This window comes from Antechinus flavipes, chromosome 1, assembly GCF_016432865.1.
Source record: "Antechinus flavipes isolate AdamAnt ecotype Samford, QLD, Australia chromosome 1, AdamAnt_v2, whole genome shotgun sequence".
NCBI classification, from domain to species: Eukaryota; Metazoa; Chordata; class Mammalia; order Dasyuromorphia; family Dasyuridae; genus Antechinus; species Antechinus flavipes.
The window spans coordinates 714,510,282-714,529,931 of record NC_067398.1 but is presented as its reverse complement, the minus strand read 5'-3'; the positions used below and the strand labels follow the sequence as shown (position 1 = coordinate 714,529,931).

At 42.1% G+C, this 19,650-nt stretch overlaps 1 protein-coding gene across 2 annotated transcripts in view; it reads right to left on the bottom strand.

Moving 5' to 3' along the window:
• The window catches only part of NF2 (NF2, moesin-ezrin-radixin like (MERLIN) tumor suppressor), a 101,444-nt gene that overhangs the window by 39,129 nt on the left and 42,665 nt on the right, over nucleotides 1–19,650 (bottom strand). For both annotated transcript variants that reach the window (XM_051973078.1, XM_051973077.1), the window contains exons 5-8: nucleotides 9,936–10,004; nucleotides 8,776–8,858; nucleotides 7,712–7,787; nucleotides 4,024–4,158 (exon numbers count right to left, since the gene is read on the bottom strand). In XM_051973078.1, the coding sequence (XP_051829038.1) occupies nucleotides 4,024–4,158; nucleotides 7,712–7,787; nucleotides 8,776–8,858; nucleotides 9,936–10,004 (363 nt within the window). The remainder of the gene's footprint in view (nucleotides 1–4,023; nucleotides 4,159–7,711; nucleotides 7,788–8,775; nucleotides 8,859–9,935; nucleotides 10,005–19,650) is intronic.

The window sequence follows — 19,650 nt, the reverse complement described above, 5'->3', positions numbered from 1 at the left end:
ATTTGATCTCAGACATTTAGTAGCTATATGATCTGGGCAAGTCACTTAATCCCCCGCCTGCATAAAACTTGAGAAGGAAATGGCAAGCTCTTCTGGTGTCTTTGCTTAGAAAATCTCACAGGCAGTTGGCCCACAGAATCACTATTGTCTGACTCACCAACAATCCCATGAGATCAAGAGCACAAGCACCATCATCATCCCAATTTTGCAGATGAGCTGACCAAACTCGGCCACGGCCACGGACAAGTGTCAGAGGCAGCCACGTCTGCTGGCTCCAAGTGCCAGGTGTAAGTCTCACCTTGGACTCTCATAAGCATCACTGGCACCAAACAGAAATAGGGACCGCTTAGTCTGACTTAAGGATCCTTGCTGTATTTTTATTTGTTTTGTTAATCATTTCCCAATTACATTTTAATATGGTTCAGGCCACATCCAAGAGCACAGCCTGTGGGCCACATGTTGGGATACAAATCTTGGTTGCAAATCTTAACGTGCCGATACCTCTGTTTTCTCACCTGTAAAAAGTGCAACAATAACACCAGTATGACCCACCTCACGGGGCTATTACAGCAAAACATTAACAAGGCACTTTCCTCAGAACAATCCTGGGAAGTCGGTGCTTTTGAGTATTATTTTCAATCCCTTATTTTACAAACGAGCAAATTTAGACTCAGGAAGAGTAAGTTACTTGCTTGGAGTCACACAGCCAGGAAGTGTCTACGCTCACTGCAAATTCTGGTCTTCCTGACTCCACGCCGGACATTTTTTTCAGGCAGCAAATGGTAATTTGGTTGGTTGCCTGTTGTCCTTTGTTCTCAAAGAGAACCAAAATGATATCCCTATGTTAGAGTCGAATTATAGTGTGTCCAACTGTGGCTGATCAGGCCAACCTAGCTCGAATGCTCAGCCACAGATCGGAGTCCCTATAACATCTGGGACTCCAGGCTGTGCATCTAGCATTTTTTCTGAGCTAATTCAATTCTGCTTTGCTCACAGAGCACAGCCCCTTCTCTGATGAGGGCCCGCCATGCTGAGCAGTCCTGTGCCATACTAGCAATTCTAACATTTTTAAGAGAGTCCTTGTATCACTTTTCCTGACCATCTTATGCTTGCCATGGGTGAGCTCTCCATAAAATAATCATTTTGCAAGCACATGTTTGTCATTCACACAATGTGGGCAGTCCATCAGATTATATTCTTTGCAGTAGAATTTGAATGTTTGGCAGTTCAGCTTAAGAAAATGACCTCAGTATCTGGAATCTCATCCTGCGGGGAGACCTTCAGAATCTACCTAAGACAATTCAAATGGAGGCAATTCGGTTTCCTGGCCTGGCGCTTGTAGAACGTCCGGGTTTCAGGCACACAGCCATGGGGTCGGCACAGCGGCTCGGCAGACCTTCGGTTCGGCGGTCAGCCTGATACCCCTCCTCTCCCACACTTTCCTTTGGAGCCTCCCAAACTCTGAGTGAGCTCTGACAGTGTGTGTGTCAACTTCATCACATGTACAGGTCTGGCAAGCTAAGAGAACCTATTCATAGCATTCAAAACTTCTCCATTTGCTGTAACTGGTGGGTCCACATATGAATGAATGAGCCCAAGAAGCAGAGAATCGACTGCATTTTGTTGCATCTCAGCTTCAGAGCCTGCGCCGAGTGTGCTGACCTGCAACAAGCCATCAGGCACCAACACTCCCTCCACTTTAGTCTTAGCTGCAGCCTTGTCAAGAATTACTCAGTGGTCGCTGAGCCATGTTCATCCCCCCAGAAGGCGTCTGGTAGCACCGAGGCAGCCTCGTTGCACTTCGCTGATGACTGGAAAATTACCCAGAAGCCAGGCAAGCGCCATCGTGCAACTGACGTATAACGCTGAAGAATTTTTCTGGGTAACTCAGTTTTGACATAGTTTTCCATAAGCTCCCACGACTGACCGTATCCAGGGCCTTGGTCAGCTCTATGAACGTTATGTACAGAGCTCTGTTCTGCTCATATCTTCTGGAACTCTCAGGCAGCAAACATGCTCCAACCATTTCTTGGCCCTTTCTTCAGCCACGCTGGCTTTCAGGGAGATCTTCTAGGTGAAGGATCAGCCAATCAAGGAGGACTCTGGCAAGAATCTTGCCAGGAATAACTAAGAGAGATCACCCCTCCTCCCCTGTGATTGTCACAGGACAATCCATTCCCTTTACCTTTATAGAGGTGGACAAAGGAGGCACCCTTGAACTCCTGGAGCATAACCTCCTCTTGCTATATAATCTGGAAGATTTCCGTCAGCTTTTGTATGAGCAGTGGACCCTGCCTTGTAAATCTCATTTGGAACAGAATCAGCATCAGGTGCTCTGATGCACGAAGGAAGCCTAACGACATTCAAAACCTCTTCTATGTTGGTTTCAACTTGAGGTGAACAGTCAATGGAAGTGTCAGTCCTTCCATGTCTGGTAGCTGAGCCCAGGACTGTAAGCTTGTCTTGGCACGCTGATGAGGAGGGTCTCCAGGTCTTCATACAATTTTTCTTTGACCTCCTCAGGGCTCATCATGGTGGGAGCACAGTCACCGATGATCGAGGCCATCGCACTGTCAGGAGCCTTCCGTTCACTCCTTTTGGTAGCCATATGAGCAGCTTCCCAGTGCTTCCCTTCACTGCGGCCCCTCCAGAAAACGGTGCATCCAGCTCCTTCTTCAGGAAGCCAGCCCTCCCCTGCCAGCCTTGTTTCACTCAGGGCTGCTGAGTGTGATATCTGGGGGGTTCTCTTGTAACAAGAGCTTCCAGATCTACCGGAGTTTGTGTCTGTAGGTGGGTGCCCGCTGCATGTACCGAGGCTGAGCTGAATCAACCTGGCAGAATTTTTTTTGTTTTTCCACAGCTCTGCCTGCTGAGGTAATCAGGCAGACAGTTCTTAGGGCATCTTTTCCAGCCCCTTGCACACCACATGAGGTGAGCACTATGGTTGTTAACAGGCTACTCAGACGCCCAGAGGGCTGCCGAACCCCACCAATGCCTCCAGTGAGAAGATGACCTTGGCCTGGGCCGCCTGCATGCAGGACTATGATTACGCTCCCAGTGTCGCTGCTGCTGTGTCATTTGCCTGCAGCCACAGGACTTTATGGGTAGAAATGATAAAATGGTATGGATGATATCTTGGAGTTCACACAGAAACTTTAGTTTTCTTTAAGTGATTTAAGTGAGGCAGAGCTGCCAAGTCACTGGTCTGGTTCTCTTCTGGCCTCATAGTCCCCTGGCAGGACAGATCAGGATGACTGGCAAGGATGCAGTGGATGACCTCGGTATCTTCAACCAAGCTCGAAGCACTCTGCGGCGCCTGCTTTAGCTGCCTTCGTGGCCACTGGAACGAACTGTCCGCCCATTCCACCAGTGGAAGTCTTCACATCCTCGGGGTAGATACCCCTCCTCACCCACTGGGGGATTTGAGACCCCTTGGTTAACCTCAACCTGCTTTAGCCCATCTGATGAAAAGGTTTACTGGGATATGTCCCTGTGCAGGCTACGGTTTCTTGGAGCCACAGGCTAAGAGTTAGATGGATCAGGTGGACACCAAAGGTAGGAAAGCAGCCTGGAAAAGGGTTAAGCAACCCTTTCAGTCTTCCCTGAACATGCCCTAAACCTCACATAACGAGTTACTATCTTCATGTTAGACATAACAAAAGACTGGGCACAGGAAAGGTGCTCAGTAAGTTCTAGCGCGATCCTGACTAACCAGCCTTGAAACCCCAAAAGATTTTCTAACCAGGCTTAGAAATTTTCATTTTTTTATTGTACTTAATGATATAAGTAATCCTGCCAGGTTAAGCCTCTTGTCTCCTAAACAACGGAGTTCGGTGATTTTCAAGAAACAGAGGCTGGCTACTCTGTTGAGGATGTAAAAATTAACAACCAAAAGCCACTGCTCCAGAATGGAGGAATCCAGTGCCGAGAGGATGCATCCAGCATCCAGAGGAAGCTTCCAACAAGCGAGACAAATGAGAACATTCTGTACGGTCCCTGGTACCAGAGGGTGTATTGCCCTACCTCTTTGTCGCTGTAGGAGATGTTCCGGATTTCATTCCAAGGGAAGGAGATTTTGGGAGTCAGTCTGTTTTCAGGGTCGTATATGTGGAGTCCCAGAGCATCCACACCAAGCAGCAGTTCTGTGCCCTTTTTATTCTGTACATCAAATAAAGAAGAGCCACTGTCAGTTTCATCTCAATCAAAAGACTTTATTCAGATTTTAAAAGATTTGAACAAATGGTTACATTTGGCAAATTTCAACTGGTTCCAACTGAAGAGGCAATAACTGCTTAACCCAGAAAGAGCTATAGCTTCTTGGAGGAGGGCACAATGAGACACCAAAAAAACAAATGGAACATGTTTTGCAAACATCAAAGCAATATAGAAATATTAAGCTAGTATTATCTTCAGAATACCGCTGTGAACTGTGTTGTTATGGTGACATCTTTGTACCCAAGGGAGTTAACAGGTAATTCCTAATGCCAGCTCAAAGAACCCTCACAGGCTAAAAAATGGAGAAGCATTTAGGAACAGCTAATTTATTCACATCAAAAGAAAACTTAAAATAAACCCAAGACCTAAGCTACAAGGCTAAGAACTCGCTAGAGGACACAGACTTCTGAGAAAAAGGGAAAATAGTCTGGCAGAAATTAAGTATATAAGACTAATGACTCACACCACATACCAAGATAAGCACCAAATGGATGCATGCCTTAGACATAAAGGATATCATAACTAAATCAGGAAAAAAAGGGGAAAAATTAGCTGTCTGATTTATGATAGAGGAGGAGTTCATGACAAACAAGCAATAGAGAGACTCCTAGAATCACAAAATTATCACTTCATCACACAAAATTTAAAGTTTTTGAACAAACAAGACCAAAACATCTAAAATTAGAAGGGAAGCAAGTACTAGGTGGAAAGAAAAAAAATCTTTGCAGCAAGTTCCCCTGTTAAGGGTTTCATCACTTTCAAAATATATATGGGGTCTCAGTGACTGAATCTTCTGGGGTATCCTGGGTAAGAAATTGGTCAAAACTGAAAGAATAAGAGCCATTTCCCAACATTTCCCAACATAAATAAATGCCAAAGGATGTAAATAGACATTTCTGAAGGGAAGATATCCAAATTCTCTATAAACCATATGGAAAAATGCTTCAAATCACTAATAATTAGAAAAATTAAAACTCTTCATTTTTGTCTTATATTTATCAGACTGGTTGACAAAAAAAGAAAAATGACAAATGCTGAAAATAGGAAAACATGTACATTAATGCATTATTGGTGGAGCTGTTCTGTACTAATTATACCCAAAAAGTTACTAAACTGTGCGTACTCTTGACCCAGTGATACCACTACTCAGTCTATGACTCAAGGCAATAAAAGAAAAAAGGATCTAGATGTACAAAAATATTTATAGCAGCTCTTTGTGTATCAGCAATGAACTGGAAGCTAAAAGTATACTCATCAATTGTAGAATAGCTGAAGAAATTATGGCACATAAATATATTACACCTGGTAGTGGTACTGTTAGATCAAAAGATATACTTGATTTTACCACACTTTGGGCATAGGTCATATCTTTCGATCATTTATCAATTGGGATGTGGTTCTTAATTTTTACAAATTTGACTCAGTTCTCTATATGTTTGAGAAATGAGACCTTATCAAAAAAATTTGCTTCAAAATCCTTTTTACAATTACAATTGTCAAAGTATATTTTTTAAAATTTCCTTTTTTTGGGGGGGTAGGGAGGCTTCTTTAACAACATGACTAATATGGAAATATGTTTTGCATGACTACATGTATAACTTAACGTCAATTGCTTAACTTCACAATGATGGAGGAAGGAAAGGAGAAAGAGAATTTGGAATTCAAATTTTTAAAAAATAAATGTTAAAGCGTTTTTATATGTAATTAGAAAAAAATAAGAAGAGCTTTTATCCTGAAAGGGAAAATGGGGTAGAAGATGGGGGTGGCAAGCAAGCAATTCCTGAACCTCACTCATTGAAACTGATTCAAAGAGAAGACTATAGATAGACTTAATTATATACAGAAATCCAACAGGAAAGTAGGAAGGAATAAGGGTAAGAGAATTGGGGGGAAGGGGTGTGGTGGTAAAAGGGAGGGTAAATTAAGGGAAGTAATGATTAGAAGCAAAAAGATCTCTTAAAAAACTATTATTTATTAATCTGGGGCATTCTTTTCTTTTTTAATTTTGGGTTCTAAATTCTCTCCCTCTCTCCCTAATCCACTGGGAAAGCAATCAAAAGATATCAATTATATACGTGAAATTATGAAGAACATATTTCCATATTAGCCATATTGAAAAAAAATGTGAAAAAAATTATACTTCAGTTTGCATTCAGAGTTCACCAGTTCTTTCTCTGGAGATAGACAGCATTATTTCATCCTGAGTCCTTTGGAACTGTCTTGGATCACTGTATCAATCGGAGTAGCCTTGTCTTTTTTTTACTTAAGCTGGAGTATAATAGATTCTGCTCCAGTCCTTTATTTGAACTCTTGTGTGTATCTTTCTGTTTCAGATGAATTACCTGTAAACAACATATTGTTGGATTCTGGTTTCTATTACCTTCTGCTATCTACTTCCATTTTATGGGTGAGTTCATTCCATTCACAGTTTGAATTACTATTTTCTTCCATCCTATTTTCTTCTGTTTATCCTTTTTTTCTTTTTATTCTATTTCTCCTCAAAAGTTTATTCTGTTTCTGACCATCATCTATCTATCTGCCTTTCCCTTAGTCACCTATGCCTCCATAATCTCTTATTTCTTTCCTCTTCTATTTTTCTATTGGGCGGGATAGATTTCCAGACCTGTATTCTTCCGTCTTTAAATCAATTTCAATGAGATTGAAGTTTAAGCATTGCCTGATACCCCCTCATTTTCCCCTCTACTTTATAAAAGCTCTTCCTTTTTCTAATTTTTAAAGACTTCTTTTCTTCAGTGAGATTTTGTACCTCTTTTTTGCATCTGCATTCCTTTTTAAGGAATTGTTTTCTTCAGTGAATTTCTGTGCTTCTTTTACTATTAGGCCAATACTATTTTTAAAGTGTTATTTTTTCCAGTATTTTTTGTGCCTCTTTTACCAAAATAGACAAATCTCTTTTTATAATTTTCTTGCATATTCTCATTTCTTTTCCCAATTTTTCCTCTACCACTTAATTTTCTTTAACTCTTTGCAGGAATTCTTGTTGGGTTTGGATCCAATTAAATTTTTTTTTTTTAAAGACTTTGATTGTAAATGTTTTGATATTGTTATCTTCTACCCTTCCACCATAATAGCTTTTTATGGTCAAGTTCCTCATTTCTGCTTCTGCTTCGCTGACAGATTTCAACTACACAGGACAAGATAGTGCTGGCTGGCTACCCTGTGGTGTTCCTCTGCTGTCTCCTTCTTTAGATTATGAGCTTCTTGAGGATAGGGACTGTTTTTTCTTTTCAGTAATTATCTCCCTGTTGCTTAACACATTTACTGACATGTCATAAGTGTTCAATAAATGTTGAATGTTGAATGGTTGGGGCAGCTAGGTGATGGAGTCAGGTGGACTGGAATTTAAATCTGGTCTCAGACACTTAATATTTCCTAGCTATGTGACCCTGGGCAAGTCACTTAACCCCAATTGTCTCAAAGGAAAAAAATGCATTAGGTTATTGGACACAAAAAAGGAGACTAAGCATTAACTTACCCGGATTGCAAAATAGTTCACACCATACATCTCCAAGTCCTGGGCAATCTTCAAATATTCCATTTCAGCTTCATCTCTGTGAGGACAGTGAAAAATGAAAACTGCTAAGTGAGAAGGGGAAAGGATGATTCTGCCAGCAGTCACTGAGAAAGGCAGGGTCCCAGACAAACTTTGGGCTGCAAGCAGAAAGACTTCACATCCCCATTAAAAACAGGGTAAAAAGGGGTAGCTAGAAGGCAAAGTGGACAGAGCACCGGCCCTAAAGTCAGGAGGATCCGAGTTCAAATCCAGTTTCGCATACTTAATACTTCCTAGCTACGTGACCCTGGGCAAGTCAATTAACCCAATTGCCTCAGCAAAAGAAAAAAAAGGTAATACAGTTACACTCTCTTAGAATCAAGTGGAGCCTCAGAGAATATCTCATTTAACAATCCACTGAAATACAAATCTTCTTTACAAGTGCCCTGAAGAATAAATCACAGGGAATTCACCATTTTGCTAAAGTTCAGGGCAGAATTAGCTGTAGGAAACTTTTAAATGAAGTTATAGAGAGTTAAAACCAGCCTCCTTTCCATCTATTTATCCTCCGTTCAGTGGTAGGCGGCCAGGATTTTAGAATTCACACTTCATCCTGGGTCAAAAATGATGCTGTCTTAAATCATTCAGGCTCCCTGGCTCCTGCCTAAGTACAAGAAGCCACAAGAAAACATTACCATTTGCTTTAAGTCCCAGACAATCACATCTGGGGCTCCAATTCATGTTTCACAGGCTGCTTCTTTCCTTCAAGTAGTCAGATTAAATACAAAAGAACTACAAAGAGAGAGGCAACTAGGACTATGTCCTGTTTGGTGTATAGCTGCACTCCCAAATCCTCACAACTAAAGATCCAGAGCTCTATCTATGTGGCTCAGTGCACAGGGTTACTTCTGTCCAATGGAAGAGCCTTTATAAGAAAAGTAGTTTACAGCCCAGGAAGGCTGGTTCAGATCCTCTTTACTCAGTGATCAGGGGAACTATAAACGACTGGGAGGGAAATCCATCACATCCTTTTCCTTTGGGCTCACCTTGCTCTGCCTCGATGCTCTGCATACCAAGAGGTAATTCTCTCCTCCCACATCTCTTGTGTCATCTGATACAGATTTATTACCTGAAAAATGCAAAGAAGTATGTGTGCATATGTGTGCACACATGCACGCCACCCATCTCGGGCCACACAGTTAAAAGCAGAAAGACCCATTCAGAATGGCTCTCCTCCCTCCAGAAGCCCCAAAGCAAAGCGTAGCCCACCCCTGAAAGACTGTCAATGCCTGTTCTCCCACAAAAGGCCCTCTCCAATGCCTCCATGGAACATGGAAGGAGCACTAAGATTCTTAAGGGCCAATCCATGGTGGGCAAGCTCTGGCAGGTTCTACCGAGCTGGGAAGGCTTGAAGTACTGACTCTGTATCTGTCATTCCAGAAATAAGCTAAGTTCAGAAAGGTTGTCCCCAGATGTCACAAGATATTTTTGTGGGGGTTTTTGGTCACAACTATCAAATTGTCTATTAAGGCAAGAAGGAGGAAGCCCAGTCTACATTTATGAAATGAGTCTTCCAAGTGAATGAAATCACAGATCAACTAATGTTGGAGAAGAAATTTGTTTCACACTGGTAGAAACCACCTAAAACACAGGTGAAGGTCACACAAAATGACATCTAGGTCTCTGTTAACAACACAGACTGAGCAGCAGCTTTTCACATGATGCAGCAAAAAGTGACCACGCTGTTGTCAGTGAAGTGAAGGAGCCATAAAATTACTCTCAAACCCCATTCTTCTCTCCCTCCCATTTTTCATGTCTAAATTTCTCACAACTTAATCCTGAATCCACTTGACTATCCTCAAAACTCAGATTGCCTCATCCTTGACCTAAGGATAATGTCACGCATGATTTAATAAACCATTATTTGGAGCAATACTCACTAAGATACCCCCTTTTATCTCCAAACCAATGCAAAAAAACCTATTCAAAACAACTGACTTGGTCAAGACCCAGTGGGCACCAAGCTTAAATTTCCCAATTCTCAAACTTCTATCCTCAAGGCTTATTAAGAATACCTAAAAACTCTTTAGAAGGTTTTGATCGTGCACTTCCCAAGTCCTCCTAGTCCTCTGGCTTGCTTTCTTTAGAATATGTATCTATCTAGGCTTCCCAAAGGGGCCCATCCAAACCCAGTGTTGTTCCTTACCCTTTTTGGAAGCAGCTCCTCCTGGGCCAAAAACCCACGCTTGTGAACAGAGGGGTCATAGTCACCATACTATAGGAAAAGGAAAGCATGCAAATGAGAGACAATATGACTAACATTTATTTCCATACAAGTTTCTTCCCTTTTTTGTATTCTCAAAGCATTTCTATTTTGATCACAGTTAAGATGTAAATGTTACCAGTTTGTTATCCCAAACTTACAATTCAAAGCTGATCCTATCTATGAATTGAGTTGCAAAATCCCACAGGGGCAGGGTTGGGTGATGTGCTAATCAGAATGTATGATGGCACAGAAATGGTGACCCTGTTTTCTAATTTTCAAAGAAAACAGTTTTTGTTAAAAACATTAGTTTTTCCTTTAAAAAGCTGGGGCCGGAGGCAGGCCCAGTATAAATGGTTGGAAACAACGTGAGATAAGAATATTATCTATTTACAACACAAAAATGATAAATGGTTGAGAACTGGAATAAAGATTATCCATGAGACCACACAAAAAAAATACATGTAATATTCAAACAACTTTCCCTCAGAGGCCTGAAAAATACTTTGTAATAGAAAGAGAAAACAATAAAATAAAGGAAGGAAGGGAAGGAGGAGGAGAAGGAGGTTGGAAAGGAAGGGAAGGAAAGGAGGGAGGGAGGGAAAGAAGGAACCTAATGTCAGTATTGTCACTTCCATTTTAGTGAAAAAGAAACAAGTGAAAGGGTTAGCTGATTTTCTCAAGGTTACAAGCAAATAAATGAATAAAGAAACCAAAAATAAGGGGCTTGGACACTTTACTGCATTCATTCATTCAATGACAACAACTGAGAAATTTGCTTCATCATAAAAAACATCCTCCCCTTCTCTTAGGAGACTTAAGTTTGACCAGTTAGCAAATCAGAACTGACACTATTCACAAATGAGGCATGCAAGAGAATACAAAACAAATCACGCCTTTAAATCACTGCCATTCACAAGGGTGGTTGTTGGTTGAAGTCCCCTTACCACCTCATCTGAACCAGCAAAACTCAGTATTCCATCATGAAGTCAGTATGAATATTTATCCTTTTAGCAAATAATACTCCCCAAGCAAAATAAGTAAAGAGAGAACAAACATTAGAATCACCACCAAAAAAGGGAAACAGCTATATTAATAAACCAAGCACAGAGTAAAGACTGAAAGAATACTGGAGCTGAAGGTGAAGGGTCTGGGTGCCGAGACACGTTCCACCACTGACTGTGTGATCTTGAGCCCAGAATTTCTCTCTCTTCTGTAAATGAGAAGACTGGCTCCATGAGCTCCAGCCTCCTAGCTGCACTCGCTCCCTCCCAGGCCTTGCTTCCTTATCTGTATAATATAAGTGGGGTGGGGCGGATGAGATGGAACGACATCTCTTCAAGATCTAAGGTGCAACAAAGGCAAGGTCCCATCGCGTCTCCGGCACGATGCAGCATGTGGTCAGCAGCCGTCAGGAAGAGGATGGCATTCTGAGGACTCCAAGACAGACCTCCCCAAGAGCTATGAAGGGCAAGTCGGGGCCAAGACAGCCATAAGACAGAAGCGCACGTGCAAAGTTAAAGGTATGAAATGCTAAGTCCAAGGAGTTCATGAGACTAACTCTCCACATGATTCTCTACATGCCAGGCAAAGGACTTACTTACCAAGTTCATGACACCTGAGCAATACTGGGGACTTAAAAACAGCTCTGAAATAACAATGACTTCTCCATTCAGTGTGTTCTATTTACAACATTAAATAGCCACTTCAATGGATGGTTAGATCATTTCTGCTTTTAAAGGTCTCAAAAATATTTCTAACGTAGCATTTCAGAATTTGTACAAGGTATTTTCATGATGTCATAATTTCACGGTGAACATCATCATAATCAATAGATGTATTCCTTAAATGTACAACAGAGAATCGACCATTTAATGTCGCTGTCGCTTTCCAGCTGGAAGCATCCGAGAAATCATTTTGTCCGGACATTGATTTACCAAAGGGCAGTCTTGTATAAGGTCAGACAATCTATGAGTGACAGAACCAGGACTAAATGCCTGTATCGCAGTTCCCAGGAGAGTACTCGTTCTACTACACATGCTGATTTCAAGAACAGCTATAACCCAATTGAACAAATATGCAATGAGTGTCTACTACGTGCAAGGCTCTACGCCGGGCCTGGCAATACAAAGACAAAAGGTGTGGGCACCACAGTTTAAGGACATTAATAAGCTAGAAAATGTCCAGAGGAGGGCAACTGGGATGGTCAAAGGTCTTAAATCAAATGAAGGACCAGGGGATATTCGGCCTGGTATGTGGGACATATTAGATATTTTCAAATACGCCAGGGGCTGGCGTGTGGAGGCGGGACCAAGAACAACAGAGGCAAACAGGTTCAGCGTCAGGGAAAACTGATCGGCTCTGCCTAAGGAGATGGGTCCCTGTCACTTGAGATGAAGTGTCCAGATGGCTGCTAAGATCCTTTCTGCATCTCATCAAAAGGATTATGATCATGGAGTATAATAAACACTTGGGAACTGTGTTACTAGACCAAGACAAGGGCAAACTGTAGTGTCTTGAGAATTACTTCTTTTGAGTTATAGCTGTATTTTCTTTTTACCAAATAAGTTTGCTTTTTCTTCTCATTTTTTTATTTTAAAATTATTTAATTCTGTATAAAATCTATACTATAGGAAAATTTTCATCTGCAAAACAATGATATCATCCAAGCTGTAGATATATGAGTCAGAAAAAAATAATTTGTTGAACTACTGGAATATTCATCAGAAGGAAGAAAATATGAAGTCCAGGAAAAGTAAGTATCAGAGTGGAGAGGATTAAATATCAAAAATGAAATCTCAAAGCCTACTTGAGTGGAAAAAAACATTAGCATCACGCATTCTTTTTCTTTTTAATACTTTTAACAGATCAACAGATCATTTGGTTTTGACATTACATTCATTTCCTAACATCAGTTCCTTAAAAAAAAAATCCTAACCTACAAAATAAAAACTCAAAAGGAGGAGGGAAAAAGTAATTCCAAATGGAAAATGAAAACGCAAACTCTCATCTTTCTTCTTTGAAGACAAGCAGACTTATTCATTCAACAAACATCTCCCTGAGAACCTGCCACAAGCTGGGCACGGTGCTAAGGAAGCACTGGAGATACAAAGAAAGGCCAAAGCCAAACAATTCTGTACACATGATATTTACAGGATAAATTAGAGATAACCAGTGGACAATCACTGCCCCCCTTCTGTTCCAACTGTGTTCTTATTCTTTCCATTAATTTAATCACCAACAATTCTGCTTCCTTCACTCTGAGCGTCTCCCCATGCTTCTCTGTGCTCATAATTTCTTACAGGATGATAACAATCCATCCCATTCATGCGCCAGGTACTCATTCCCCAGGATATAAGCATCCACCCTGACGCCAGTTCTGTTACTACAAGGCAGCACTGCTCTAAACATTATGTTTATGGGACTTTTTTTTTTTCTTTTTTAAATCACCAGTTTTCTAGGATTTATGTCTAGAGGCAGCTAGCTGGTGCAGAGTTCTGGGCTTGGAGGTAGGAAGACTGTTAAAATCCAGTCTCAGATGCTTCTAGCTGTATGACCTCAGTCAAGTAATTTAACCTCTGGTTGTCTCACTCCTCAGCTGTATAATGACACATAATGGGTACTATATTAAATGCTTGTTTCCTGCCCACCCCTCCGTCACAAAACATGGGCATTTCATTACTTCTCAGGCTAATTTCAAACTGCTTCCAAGACTGGCTGAACCAATCAAAAGTGTTTCGCTGCACCTGTCTCCCCCCACCACCTCTGTCAGCTTTGTTAATTTGCAGTCTCAAACTTTAGAGTAACTTTGGTTTGCATTTCTTATTACTGATTTAGAATAAATTTCTTATGGTTGTTAATAGTTTGAAACTTGTTTTTTCAGAAGTGTTTGTTCATATCCTTTGATCACTAATCCTTTTGGTCAAATAACAATGGGGAAATCTGGAGATCAGATTTTTGTCAGAAATATTTGATGTAAAGATTTTTTTCCCCTCAAGTGATTATTTCCTTTATAATGTTAGTTTGTTGGTTTTATTCATGTAAAAGCTTTTTAATTTTCAGTTTCACATATATCCAAATAACTTATCTTTTTATCTTACTTGATCAAGAATTGGTGTCCTTATTTAGCTAGCTGCAAGATTCCTGGTCTGATTCCTAATTGTGCATGCTCATATGTGATCTTTAATGTTCAGATCCTATGTGCGTTTTGAGTTTATGGAGGGGTATGGTATAAGCTGTTAGTCAACCTTAATTTCTGCCAAATGCTTTCCAGTTTTCCTGCTAATTCTGGCCAAACAGGTGGTTCTCTGTTCCTGAGTTTGCAAACACTGGACACTGTCCTTTTTAAACAGTAGATTATCTTGAAATAGCAATCTCTTGGATGCTGGATATCCAGCAGCTCAATTAACTGGAACAATATTGAGTACCGAGATGAGGCAAAAAGGTCTTTGAGTAATCCATGAAGAAGACACCAAGTCCAACACGATAGCTCTGAAGTTCACAGGTACAAATATGACCGCAAGGGCCCCGTGCGGAGAGGGGATGTACTTTGTTGCCAATCAGGTCCCTCACACCCGCATTCATACAGCTCTGAGAAGCTCAGCAGACTGATTTGTGAGCTCAACACATACTGAAGAGAAAGGAAGTGACAGCTAAGAGCAAGGAAAAGGACACAAACTCCGTAAAAAGTGAACCAGAACTCCAGCACCATAGCGTGTGTGTGGGGAGGGGAGATATTCTATGTAGCTTTCCCTTCCTTTAGAAACTGACACCACAGATGTGATTCCCTTCACAAAGTAAATGGGTGAAAAACATCAATCAAGAAATATGTATACATGTCTACTCTGTACAAGCAAAGAGGGAGGAGGGTGGTCTGGCAGGTAAAGAGGCAGTTTGGGAGAATGAGGGAAAACTGGATTCAAGCCCCACCTTGGGCAGATCCTGGCTGTGGGACCCGGCCAAGACACGTCACATCCAATGATCAAGATGAGAATTCTAGCTGCAGAAAAGGAGGACACACAACGTGATCCTCAAAGCACACAAGAAAGACAAAGACAAACAGCGATGTGCCTCCACCTAAAGAAACTGACAGTATAAGAGGGGGACAAGAAGTACGTTAGGAAACAGGGCAAATATAAAGAGGAGTATAACGACACAAAGCTGGGGGAGGGGAGATCAAAGTGGGGATGCAGAGAGATGGAGGAAAATTTGAAGAAAGTAACTTCTACCTGGAGAGCTCAGGGAAAGCCTATCAGACCAAGAAGTCCCCAAAGAAGCTATGAAGAGAAAGTCCATCCCAGCTCTGGGGGACTGGCAGAACAGAGTTAAGAATTCAATGTGGAATGCACAAAGAGAGCTTAGAAAGCGACGTCACTGAGTTTAGCGATCATCTCTACACAGGCAAGTTCCAGATCTAAGTGATCATCTCTATACAGTAAGTTCCAGATCTAAGTAATCATCTCTACACAGGTAAGTTCCAGATCTAAGTGATCATCTCTACACAGGCAAGTTCCAGATCTAAGTGATCATCTCTACACAGGCAAGTTCCAGATCTAAGTGATCATCTCTACACAGGCAAGTTCTAGATCTAAGTGATCATCTCTACACAGGCAAGTTCCAGATCTAAATGATCATCTCTACACAGGTAAGTTCTAGATTTAAGTGATCATCTCTACATAGGTAAGTTCTAGATCTAAGTGATCATCTCTACACAGGTAAGTTCTAGATTTAAGTGATCATCTCTACATAGGTAAGTTCTAGATCTAAGTGATTATCTCTACACAGGTAAGTTCCAGATCTAAGTGATCATCTCTACACAGTTAAGTTCTAGATCTAAGTGATCATGTCTACACAGGTAGATCTATGTTTCCAGCCCCAGTCCCCAAGTGTCACTTCTATGTTCTCTGCTGCCTGTTTGTCATTTCAGACTGGATGTCCCAGAGACATCACACAATCAACAAGTGCTGAATAGAGCTCATTACCCCAGATTCTCTCCTCTTCCAGATTCACCTGTTTCTGTAAGAGGTGCCAGGTTCACAGCTTTGCTGTTATCCCTCACTCTTCAACCTCCTTCATTCCACAATGGCCAAATCCTGCTGTTTATCGCTCCATGTTTCCAGTCCCACAGTCACTATCTTCATTCAGGCCCTCATTATTCTCCACCTGGATTATTCCAGTGGCTTCCCAATTTGGTTCCTCCTCTCCGGACCATTCTCCACACAAATGGAGAAATCCTTATTTTTAAAGGGCAGATCTTACCAAGTTGTTTGCTTGGCCATTCATGTAGCAGTTTCTTTGAGTAATATGATCTGAAGCCGGGTCACAAAGGGTTGAGAAGTCATTAGAGGTGAGAAAAGGAAGGCAAGAAGATTAATCAGATTTTTCTAGCAGTTTGGCTTGAAAGGGGAGTGCTGTAGGGTGACGGCTTGAGGGGGAGGACCAAATTAAACTTTAAAGACAGAGAAGATCTGGGCATTGAAGCTGTAGGAAAGGGGTCAGTGGATAAGGAAGGATTGGAAATTGGGGTGAAGGTGGGAATAATCGAAGAGGTAAGCTTCTGGAGAAGATCAGAGAGGATGGGAGGGGGATGGCATCAAAGGCACTAGCAGGGCACTTGGCCTTTGCCAGAGAAGGGCCACCTGTATCAGAACTGGGGGAGAGGAAGAAGGAGTGGGGCACGATGTCAGAGCAATTTGAATTGCAGAGTTGGGAAGAGAGAGTTCATGAAGAATTCATAGTGGAACATGAGACAAGAAGAGGAAATTCATAAAAGAGGGGTTTTTTTCAGAAGAGGTTGAGCTAAAACGCCTGCTGATGATAAGAGAGAGGAGGTCATGTAGGTGGTTTGAGGAGTGAAAAGAACTTCAATAGATGCTGAAAGCAGAGAAGAGAGTCGATCAGAAGTAGTCTGTGCTTTGGGGTGCACTGGGAAGACCCCGGGAGAGTGAACTCCCTGAGTTGGAGTCGCTTCTTCATGGCTGTCTGGTTTCAGCTGCACTCGGGGAGGAGCAGAATTGGTGGGTGGCCAGGCGTCGGGCCTTGGGGGGTTGGCCAGAGCCGGCCAGCCAGTCCATGCACAGTGGGTCAGGAGAGTCAGAGGTTGAGGAGAGTGAAGGTATGCATCCTTTTGGCCCCCATTCTCTCGCTGGTAACCCTTCGTGTCTCCCCCTCCCAGGCCATCTTGCACAGGGCCAGCTTCTGGTGGGGAGTCTGGCTGGGAAGCAGGCGTGGCAGCCCGAGACGGCTCCAGAAGGGCCTCCAGGAGCGCTGAGGAAGGGCCTGGAGAGAGGACAAGAGGAGAGGAGGCAGGATCTCCCCGGTCCCTTAGAGGATGCTGAGCATCCTGCAGGCTCCTAATAGCTGTCACGGCCACACCCCTCCAGGAGCTCTAGGGACATGATTCAATTGAGTACAGCACAATCCCTGATTTTCATAATGATAACGATTCTGTCATCCAGAAAAGGTTAATTGTGCTCTCCGTCCTCCGTTTCGGAAGACAAGGAAGTGATTCATAATCCATTTTTGAAAGGTTTTTATCAAAAAATGTTTAAGCTAAAAACCATGTTGGTATTCAAAGGGTGAGAGTTTTAGTTATCTGGAAAATTTCAATTACGTACAAGAGCTCTTCTCCGCTGTCATGGGAGCCAACGCTGCCGACGGCTAATGAGACCACAGCGTCTGCTCGGTCCCAGCTCGGCTCCTTCCATCTATCAAACGCCGCACTTCTGGGCTGGTCAGAGGAGTCTGAGGGCCTGGACCCCAAGACCGCTGTCAACCACCGGTGGCTGTCTTTCACCGAGGCTTTTAACCAAGCTTCCAAACGACAAGTTTCTAAAATTGAATCCAGCGATGGCCGAAACCTTCCAAGGTGATGTGCTGTCACGCCGATGGGCTCCCCTCCCCCACCATCAAAAGCCCATCCTTCTGGTTCAAGCTGAGCTCAAATCCCATCCCAGAAATGTGGTTCTTGCTAACTGAACCATGTGATTAATATTTGTATTTATACTTGGAGGTTAATTGTCTCTTTATGCCTTGGGATTAATTGAGTCTATATCATTCAAACAGCTGACATACTATAATGAGTGCATTTGTTCCCAACTATATTCCATATGTTAATGAACCCGATTCACTTTCCCCTCTATCCTTGAGTAGTGCAGGCCAACAATCCATACAAGGAAATAAGGCACCACTAATTCACTCTAATGGGAAGAAGGTCTCTCAGACTCAGGCCAAGGTCAGAAGCCACCTCAGGAGTACGGAGAAGTCCCGGCACCTGACAGCACATGACAACGACAGAGAATTTTACGGTTTAAAAGGCACTCGTTTGCACTGGATCTCATGACAATCCTGGGCCGTGCCAGGGCAGAGATCATTACCCTCGACTCCAAAACTACCCGATAAGGGTAGTCATTCTACACGCTGGCCAAAACTACCCGATAAGGTAATGAAGCCCAGGTTCTGAAAATAACTTCAATGTACTTTGCATCCCATCAGATGGGCCTCTTTACTACGGTTCCCTTAGGTCTACAATACCTGGAACTAGCCTTCACAGAAGTAACTGCCATACTTCTAAATTAAACAATTAGTAAGGGAAACCCTTAAGTTCTTAAACCTAGCTTTGGGAAAACTACTCATTTTGAACCAGCTTTTCTTTACTTCTAAGACACAGAAAAGCTTTTTCCTGAATAAGAATCATGTCTACTGCTTCGAAATAAGAATAAATTCCTAATTACTAGAGTCCAAATTTATGGGATTTTCTTACAGTAAAATCTATTTAATGAGACACCTGCTGTTCCCTGGGAAATGAATTTTTTTTTTTCCTGGACAGGTGGTTTCTGAATGCAGGTTCTGATCATTTGTTGTCTAAAATCTATGCAAAGAAAATCCAGCCTTTTAGACAGGTGCCCTTCAAACAGAAGAGGTCTCCTTGAAGGCTTCAGCCTAGTTACAGCTGAAGAAAGAATCATGCTGAAAAGAAATTGGAGTCAGAGGCAGGCTGTGTAGGGATTTAATGAAAGTGGCAGCACCAGCTTCAGCACTGTCAGGAGGACAATGATCGAAGGGACACGGTTTTCCAATTATTAATGTTCTTCTTAATCAAAGCATAAAGGAAATGTGGTTGGTTGAATCAAACCCCTCTTTTGTTTTCTGAATCACTCATTTTTCAGGGAATTAGCAGATTTTGGCTATAAACTCCCGAACCAAACCCCCGAGTTCCCAGCCTCCATCTGCCAAAGGGTGGTTGTCTGAGGCGGGGGGAGAGAACTCTGGACAAGGCACCTGGCCTGACATTCCCGCCTGGGATTTCTCACTGGGGAAGTCTTGCGAATACTTAATGAATGCAGACCTCAGTTACCAGATGAATAAACTGACTTAAGTAACTTTGCTGATCTGACTGGAAAAAAAAAAAATCTCATGTTCTTTTTAAAAAAATATTGATTTTTATGTACATGTTCTTACGCACATATATTTTATTCATACATCACCTTCATTTCCAAATATATCTTTTCTTAGAGAGCCATCTCTAGGATCAAAGAATAAAAATATATAAAATGTCATTTACCAAAACTAGCCAACGCATCCACAGCTAGCTGGGCACTATCCTCAGGCACCCACACGTTTTGCCACCAAGGGACCATTCTCTCTTCTCCATCCTAGC